Genomic DNA, 9615 nt, shown 5'->3' with positions numbered 1-9615 from the left:
CTAGTAGATCTTAGTAGTTCTGGTGTATGTTAAGGTTTATATATATTGAACATCTGTCATTCATTTCTTGTCTAATAGCTGTTCATTTAAATGTTTTTGTTCGTCCATAATTCTGAGCCTGTGTATTTTTTTATTTCAAGCAGAAGGTCTGCACGTAAGGGTAAAAGCTACACATCCTCCTGGATATTGTTAAATCACATTTGTTGTACTGGATAACTGTGGTCATATGTTTAAGTTATATTTTCAAAATCACTGTTTTTTGTCTGTTTCAAAATGCTAGCTAACCAGAAATAGTGGATACCTGCTGGGTATCCTGAGATGTTGGTAAGGCCAAATGAAACAAACTTTCTGTTATTACTGGAATTTTTGGACAGAATGTGATGTGAATAACAAGAATATTTGGTATGCTTTTTACCTATGTATTCCTGATTTTAACTAAATAGTGAAAAACAGGTGAAAGGTGATTTCATGTTTCTTAAGTCATAATGCCTTTTCATTTTGAGGGACTGGTTACTTATCTCCTGTATTCTTACTATATCTATGTAAAATACTTAATGACAGTGTTTCATAGAATCATAGAATCATAGAACAGCCTGGGTTGAAAAGGATCATCTGGTTTCAACCCCCCTGCTATGTGCAGGGTCACTACACCACCAGACCAGGCTGCCCAGGGCCCCATCCAATCTGGCCTTGAATGCCTCCAGGGATGGGGCATTCACAACTTCCTTGGGCAACCTGTTCCAGTGCATCACCACCCTCCGTGTGAAAAACTTCCTCCTAATATCTAACCTAAACCTCCCCTGTCTTAACATAAAACCATTCCCCGCTGTCCTATCACTATCAATCAGTGTAAACAGTTGCTTATCTGGCAGTGATTCACCATTTTTTGATTGTCTAAGTTGTTAACAATGAAGTTAATCTTTCAGAACATGGTTTGTCAACAGAAATGCTTTTGTGCTCTGAAACTCGTGTTTTTAATATATGTGAAAGGATTTCTTTCTATTAGAGAGGTAGTGCATTGGCTGTAATGACATAAGAAAGGGGCACAAAAGAATTGGTCTGATTTCTTATGCTGAGCACAAAATTGAAAGGCAAAGTGATAACAATATCTGCTAATACAATCTAATTCACTTCACAAAATAAAGCAAAACATTGTTTAAATTAGTGGATAATTTAAGAACGTTTGACAGCTTAAATTCTTTTGACAAACCTTTGTTTTTTTTAAGAGTTATTAGCAGAGCTCGTATAACTGGCCCAGAAATCCATTTTTTAATACAACTGTGAGGGGAGGAGAAAGATCTGTTGTTTTTTTTTCTCTTTTGGAAAGTGAACTATGAGAAGGTCAGCTGAAATATTGTCCCATTCAGGACAATCTAATTGCTCTCTCAGCTGTTAATTGTCTTTACAAACTGAAAGATGCTTCCTTGGGCACTGGGAATAATTATCTTTTGAAGTTAATCCACATTTAATACCAGTAACATTTTGGTTTCGGCAAAATGCAGCCTGTGTTTTAGTAACAGGAATTAAAGAAAAGCTCAGTAAATGGAGTCCTCCCAAATAGTGATTTGGTGCCAGAAGAGTACTGTGTTTTCTTCATTGCTTCATTAAAAGAAAGTTACAAAAATATTTCATAGAAAATGAAAGTGTAGATTAAAATTAAGTACAGAGAAGATAATTTTTAATCACTTCTTATAAGTGCATCTGTGTAGGTGTACACTAGAAAAGGATTCAGAACTGTCTTCACCAGAGCTCTGTACATAGCACAAATTCGACGCATCCACCTTCCAGTTACTTTGTTTATGCTAGAATATGGGTTCCCAAGTCTTTCTTATAAACAATGTCAACTTCAGTTGTCAGCAATAAAAATACAAACTGATGAAGCTAAGCAGTTTGTCAATAAAGTAAGGCAGGCAGAACCAATCCCCAGAACGGAAGGTTTTCATGCCATTTATATTTGTCTGTTTCTTTTTCCACTGAAGGTGACTTATCTAAAAAAAGAAAAAAAAAGAAACTTATTTAAGATGCTTACCGGATACCGTTCCAGCATTCTATCACTTCTTCTACATTCCTTTTAAATACTATATGTTAAACATAGACCTATTCATATTGAGGATTTCTTCAAAGACACTTTTCACAATGAGTAGTGTGTAGGAGAACAATCAAGATGTTTTCAGACAACCTTCAGCTAAATTATTTTCTTTCAGTCCGCAGTTCTGATCTGAAACTGTTCTACAGTAACACTGTATGTGAAAGCAGTAGTTTGTAATTAGATATGCTTAAGAGTAAGACTTTTTTTTTTTTCCCTTTAATATCACGGCACCCAGACAGGTGCTCACCTTTTGCTTGGGGAGAGCTAGGACAAAGCCTATTGTTTGGCCTTTGGTGTACCCAGCAAACGCCACAGGACTGCCAAGAGCACCCAGCAGATATCTGAGCTCTGGGAAAGCCCTGGCCTGGGCAACAAGTGTTGGGGAGAAGACGACAGAGTTTTCTGCTCATACCAAGGAACACCTGAGCTCTGCCCAGCTCCCAGAATGCTTTCCTGGCAAGAAGGGATGTTCCCATTAAATAAGCCCGGGCAATGGAAGAGATGAGGACGGCAGGAAACATTCTGCATCTACATTTCTTGCTCAGGACACTTGTGTGAAAACACCAGTGGGATTATGGCCGTTTCAAAATGCTTTAGCCTGAATTGAAGGTTGAATCCAAACAATAGGCCTGTTTACACACAGCTTTTTCTTTCGCAATTCAAAGTCTTTCTTTGTTGGAGCACCCAACACAAGGACACTGAGATTCTGGAGCAAGTCCAGAAGAGGGCCACAAAAATGATCAGAGGGCTGGAGTACCTCCCCTACAAGGACAGGCTGAGAAAGCTGGCACTCTCCAATACCTGAACAAAGCAGCTTTCCAATACCTGAACAGGGCCTACAAGAAAGCTGGGAAAGGACTTTTGAGATGGGCATGTGATGGGGGAGTCTGATGGTGACAAATACAGGCAGATGTCCCATGTTCACTGGGAAATTAATATTCAGAATAAAGATTCTGAAGAGAACTCCATTTCACTTGGTCATTTTCATGTACAGAGAAATTCAAGGATATTTTCAAATAAATTATTCTGTAAATTACTACAATACTGAGCATACAACTCATCTACAAACACAATTCTACAAAGAGCAAACCTGTCTGCTTGAATGGGAGGAGTCGCAGAGAATTCATGCTACAGTAGGATCCTAAAGTCATTAAAATTAATGAATTTACTAATACTAGAAATTAAGAAGTGAACAATTCATGTACAGAATTAGAAGTGACCACAACAAAAAATGCCACGTATAAACCAATTTATTACATTTTGGCAAGTTCCACACAGCACGAGCAAGGATCTTCTACCCACTCCATTAAAACATTCTTTTTCTTTATACAGATTGTAAACATAATAAACAGCACAAACTGTTAGTACAGGCATTCCAGGATTCTGACATCTTCCTCTTATCAATTAAAAAAAAATGAGAACCCAACAAACCAAAGAACTTCTTTCACAAGGTATCTATGAAAAGCAGCATATGCTTTTGTATCATGCCAATTTTAAGCAACACTGAGAATAATATCTGAAATTATTATTTTTAGCAAAATTCATAGTGGTATTACGAATAGAGACATCTTTTTCATTAAAAATGTGGTTTCATACAGGTAAGGTATTAAATCAAATTCTGCAGTGGAACAGCTGCTGTAAATGGAGCTACATATGCTGTACTATGTCTGATAAATAAGGATGCAGCAAATTCTTGATAATGTTAATATATGGTTACCTAAACCATTCTAAAAACTCTTAATATGTGTTCTGCTTGTTCAACCAGCACCTCTTTGCCCCCCACAGACCTCTGCTATGACTGCTTTTTTATTTTTACTTTTCCCCTCTCTCAAAGTGCTTTAATTCAGACAGAACCTGATCCACAAAGTGAACATTTATCTATTTGATTAAGAGCAGATTTGCAATTTTTAAGTCCTAGAAACATGAATCCACTGGCTAAATTCACCAAAAGATTACAGTATGTGCACTGTTACCTCATAATCTTCCATTGAGGGCAAACATGTTTAAATCTGACAAGAACTGCTTTTCTCCAAAGCAACTTACTGGCACTAAAATAATGCAGACAATTTATGATGTTATAGGCTATGGCTTTAAGAACAACAAGACTTCTACTGTTAAAAAACAACTGATTGCATTACAGTTTGCTGCCAGTTTTGGAGTCATAACTTAGCAACCTCAAGACAAAATCTACATTTCCAATGTAAAAAGACAAACAATTAAAAAAAAACAACAAAAAACCTTCCAAGTCTTCTCTGTGCATAATAAGGAAAAGATAAATTATTTTGCATATCACATTTAAAGTTACTGATATAAGAGAAGGTGGTTATTCTTACACTTGTATGCAACCAGCTGTTTTAAGCCTTATAAAATACTGTATTTTAGGCCACGCGTAGATCAGCAGGTCCATGCATGATGAGTTCAGGTAAAGTCTCACTACCTGAACTAAGGAAACTGAGGACCTGTTTGTAAAATTTCTGTACCATCAAAATACACAGATGAAGGATGAACAGCACAGCTGACTCATCCATGTTATGATGTACAGTCATCAACAACAATTCTCTACCTAAGAGAGTACTAGGAACAGCATCAACAGCTTCCTACAGCAAAATAAAAGTGAAGCCATCAGATATTGGTAAAAAACTTGATAAAAGCCTGTAAAATTTTAAGACACTTTTTGTGACTCTTTCAATCAAGCTCTTCCTTGTCCAAATAAAGGGGATCCCTACTATAGTATTAAAACTAAATTCTGATGGAACTGAAATACAGCAAACAATGCTCCATCAATCTAACAAATCAATTATTTTGAAGTCCTCAACTCTTCCATGATCATGAAAATCTCCAGGAAATAATGTAACAGAAACCTTTCTAGTAACCTTAATTCTTTAGTATATTGCAGAATAACCATTTGCTGTTGAGTATTTTCACCGTGGCATGAGATGAAGTTCTATGAAAAGACAAACAAACCAACCAACAGAAAGAGAGTTCTGACCTACAGTCAGTATTTTAGAGATCTTCTAAGTATGATTAATAGCAACAAGTTCAAAATACTGTGGTGTTTGGAACTTTTTGTTTCTGTGTTTCAAATAAAGAGCTACTTATGATTCCCAGCAAAGCCTCAAACTTTTTTTTTTTTTTCCATTATTTATCCATTCCAGGTAGTTTTACTTTCTAGTCCATCTAACAGTTGTCTGGAGCCCAACATATCAAGATGCAATTGTTACCAACGTGGATTTTTTTTAATACTAGCTGCCATTTTCTGTAGCCGTGTCTGTTAGAGGTTTTACAGAATTGTAATGTTCTCCTAATCCATAAGCATGTCTCATATACCTGAAAAAAAGTTAGAAAATAAATATTTAGTTTAACTAAAATATATTGCATGCCAAACACTAACAGCAGTGGACAGTTTAAGCTCAAGCTTTAGCACAGAAAAATAAATGGTGATTAAGAAAAAAAGAAAAGCAGAGTATTAATAAAGGTGGGTTTTAATCTTGGTGACTTTCAGACACAGACTGACATAAGCTTCGAATAATAATAAAAAAAGAAAGTTTTATTAATGTTAGTAAGAACTTTAAGAATGGATAAAATTACATACTTACACAAGTATTATTGGTTTGCCTGAATATTCTTCACCAACAATAATAGAAGGGGAATCCATCTGCACTACCTCAATAGGTGTCTGCAGAATGTGCGACAAAGCCCTTAGCTGTAAGGCAAAAAAAAACAACAAACCATTCAGTAATACGATTAAATCCAAGTGGGGAGCAGACATACTATTTAGTTCTAGCAAACATGAGTTTAGTTATAACATTTCAAATTTTGTTAGAAACTAAACTTCATTAAAACTTTAACTTTTCCAACTAATAAATTGCCTTAAGTTTATTATCTTGATACAAACAGACAACATCGTGCTAGCTACAGTAATAACTTTCAGAAAGCAGCAAAACAAAATATAAGGACATAAACTAAAACATACTTTCTCAACCTCTAAGGTTATTATAAAAAATCCAACATTGCTCCATTACAGTCAGTTTTGTTACCATAGAATCATAGATATGCCAAGGTTGGAAATTCCTCCAAGAGCATCTAGTCCAACTGTCACAGAATCATAGAATTGCTCAGGTTGGTAAAGACTTTAAAGATCATCGAGTCCAACCACAACTGGATCATACTGCCCTAACTCTAACAACCCTCTGCTAAATCATGTTCCTGAGCACCACATCCAAACGATTTTTAAACACATCCAGGGATGGTGACTCAACCACCTCCTTGGGGAGCTTATTCCAGTGCTTCACAACCCTTTCTGTAAAAAAGTTTTTCCTGATATCCAACCTAAATCTCCCTTGGTGCAACTTGAGGCCATTTCCCCTCATCCTGTCACCTGTCACCAGTGAGAAGAGGCCAACCCCACTCTCATTGCAATCACCTTCCAGGTGTTTGAAGAGAGCAACAAGGTCTCCCCTCAGCCTTCTCTTCCCCAGACTAAACAAGTTCTTTCAGTCTCTCCTTGCAGGGCATATTCTCCAAGCCCTTCACAAGCCTTGCTGCCCTTCTTTGGACCTGCTCCAGCACCTCAGCGTTTTCTTTCTGTACTGAGGTGCTCAACTGAACACAGTCCACCTACCACCAGCTTGCACAAAAAAAATACTTTCTTCCCCTTAAGACAAAGTCTTCCCCTAAACCCTACTGTCATTCTTTCTAACAATATTTTAAGCTACTGAATTCTTTACCTGTTGTCAAATAGAACATCAGTAGACCATCAGAAATGCCGACGTGGGGGAAATTACAACAGAAGAAAATTATGAATATGTTTCTCTACCCCTACAGGCACTGTCTCCTAAGAAGTCCTTTTTTAAAGATAAATTGATAATTTGCAAAATTCTGAACTGAGTGAATACAATACTTACTTCCAGTTGGCCACCCCACGCAGCTGTATTTGCTATATCATCACAGTATTTTGCAAATTCCTCTGTGGGGAAAGAAAAAAAGTCAAGTGTTAGTAGTCCTCTCCTTTGAGTAACGGTTGTAAAATGAACAACTAGAACCTGAAAAGTCCAAACATGGGAAAATATATACACTCGCTGAAGGGGAAAAAAAAAGAAAAAAGAAAAGCAGTAGAAACCAGAAAAAAAAGCGTAACTGTTTTGGAAAGAAAAATGAAGACTGAAGACAGAAATAAGGAAAGTTATGGGGGAAAAAAAGAAGTTTAAAATGTAAACTTTTTATTCAAGGAATTGTTAGTAACAAAAAGCATGAAATTGCATACGTGTTTCAAAAATTACTGTTTTAAGAGTCTAGAATAGAATATGAATGCAAATATTATGCTTAATTCTTAGTGTGATATATTTTTAGTATCTTGTAACTGCATGTAGTTGAGCTGTTGCTTTTTGAATTCCAAATTAGCCAAATAGTTGTTAACTTCTACAGCATGTACAACACAGCAGAACCTATACACTAATGAAGTTCAGGAACAAATATATAATAACGAGTTAGTCACACCTCAGCTGTGGGCAATAATTATATCAGAAATAATTATCATGTTTTCTAAAGTCTTTAACAATACAACTCTTACCTTTGCTATACACGTCTCCAGTATTGGGGTTTGTAAGAAATGGCAGGAAGTCATCAAAGTGACTTTGAATATACTTTGCTGTTTGATTTCTCAGAGTTGCAACAGTCCAGGAATTGTGGTGATCCTTGAGTTGATCTTCAATAGCTCTGTACATGCAATGGCCATCTGAAGGAATCTGTTTAATCTCCAAGTGCCTTGCTGCCAATAAGGAGGCAAGTTTCTGACTTTCAAGATGCCTTGCTCCTGTTAGATTTTCTATCTCAGCTTCAGCTATTCTTTCTTCTCTTTCTTTCTCCAAGGCAGCTTTTTTTCCTTAGATTGTAAACATAAATTATATCAACTATTAAGACTTCAGAAGATGTTTGTACAGCTCTTCACTTTAGTTGTCTCTAACTCTTTAACTGAAATGCTTCCTCAGTACATTGAAGTTTATAAAGCATTCTCTGAAATCAGTACTACTAAATTTCAGAAACCTCCTAAATCCAAGTTTCAGCAAATGTTAAATGACCAATAAATCCCCAAACCCACAAATTTACAAGAACTTCATTATTAGGGTTCTTTTGTTGAATCTGTGATATTCTATTACTTTCATTTTTTCCACATATCCTATGTTTTTTTACTTTATTTCTTTGTTAGTACTTCCAGTCAAATTCTTACAAAATGGCTTGGTTTTTATAATTGTTTTTTTTCCTGTCTTCTATCTCCTGATCTATTCAGACTTCCAGCTGAATGTAAAGAAGTGCAACTATTTTAAAAATGCTTACAAATAACTACATAGCAACTTGACAAGTTTTCAAGACACCTAGTAGGTGCAAAATCAATACTGAATTAGCCAGATAATGCCCTCTGTAAAATCGTTACCAGCTACTACTGTTTATTTTAAATGAAAAGAACTTAATCAAATATTTGTAAAATGTTTTGATGTTATATCATACCCGTCTCTTCTGTGCTTTTGATATTCGAGGATGCTGAATCTGCTGCTCCCGTCCCTCAAGCTCGAAATTTGCAACACCATCAGCTATAGAATCTATCTGAAAAGAGAAAAAAAAAAGCGTTAAGAGTTCTTATTGGTATAAATAATTGAGATGAGCATCTCCTAAAACAATTTTAAGCTGTTTCAAGGTAGTCTCAATGTATATGTACAATGTTTTTACACAAAGATCAGCATGGCACAAAGCCACTCAAAGCTGACAGTCAAGCATTTCACATCCCAATTCATATGATTAGCTTCTTCCTTTCATCTCAAAATATGAATGGTTGTGAATTGCACAATTCTATATGTTCTCTTCCAGGCTTCCACAGTGAAGCCTGAACACAGCTTACTGGCTGCAGGTGAGTTTTCCTCTCCTTACCTGCAGATGCATGTTAAGCTGAAGCAGCCAGAGAGCTGTTACTAAGTTCAATGCTAGTTAAATCAGAAGGCTCCACCCTTCTTAACAAAGAGTAAGTATTTGGAAGAGAGGAAGAATTGACATTTCTAAGGCAGAATGTCAAAACTCATCTCATTACAGTATGAATCAGATGTACGCCTGTGCTTTCCAGGGCAACTTTTGGTCTGAATAGAAAATTCAAGAAATAAATTTGAGAAGACCAACAGGTATCTCAAACCAAAATCCTCACAGGGAAATCTATGACTGCCACAGGAACTTTAGTACTGTACTAGTACTAGTACTTTGACAACTCATTGGCAAAAATGAAACAAATCACTGAAACTAGCCTAAGAAGCACTATGTTTAATGCTTATGAATTAATCACCTGCTTAAGAATCTGATTAAAGACTACTACATAAGATTTGCATAGGGCTATAGTGCTTGCAACTGAAAATGCTTTCAAGAGGAATCTCAGATTCTTCTCAGACAAGACAATTTCTCTGAAAATCTTTCACTAATCTTTTTGCTCTTGTTTTCAAGCAATAGGCCAACCTGCTTACTTCTTCCTTAAGTTAGAAATCAGAAAA

At 36.0% G+C, this 9615-nt stretch overlaps 1 protein-coding gene across 1 annotated transcript; it reads right to left on the bottom strand.

Annotated features, from left to right (window-relative positions):
• Positions 1-3321: 3321 nt before the first annotated feature.
• Positions 3322-9022, bottom strand: OTUD6B (OTU deubiquitinase 6B). The gene is made up of 6 exons (XM_019614369.1): positions 9011-9022; positions 8671-8689; positions 7659-7970; positions 6994-7055; positions 5686-5792; positions 3322-5416 (listed from the first exon to the last, which is right to left on the bottom strand). Exons 1-6 carry the CDS (start codon positions 9020-9022, stop codon positions 5332-5334), a joined length of 597 nt encoding a protein of 198 aa, XP_019469914.1. The 3' UTR covers positions 3322-5331.
• Positions 9023-9615: the final 593 nt, after the last annotated feature.

Source organism: Meleagris gallopavo, chromosome 3 (genome assembly GCF_000146605.3).
Source record: "Meleagris gallopavo isolate NT-WF06-2002-E0010 breed Aviagen turkey brand Nicholas breeding stock chromosome 3, Turkey_5.1, whole genome shotgun sequence".
In the NCBI taxonomy this organism is placed as follows: Eukaryota; Metazoa; Chordata; class Aves; order Galliformes; family Phasianidae; genus Meleagris; species Meleagris gallopavo.
The sequence above is the reverse complement of the archived record's forward strand: the minus strand, read 5'-3'. Positions and strand labels throughout refer to the sequence as shown.

What these genes read in the sequence shown, in the direction of transcription:
- OTUD6B (XM_019614369.1), bottom strand. An exon ending in TGGAGACGTGTATAGCAAAG is followed by an intron (nt 7,056 to 7,658) that starts GTAAGAGTTGTA and finishes CTTTCCCCACAG; the next exon opens with AGGAATTTGCAAAATACTGT. An exon ending in GGCAAACCAATAATACTTGT is followed by an intron (nt 5,417 to 5,685) that starts GTAAGTATGTAA and finishes ACTTTTTTTCAG; the next exon opens with GTATATGAGACATGCTTATG.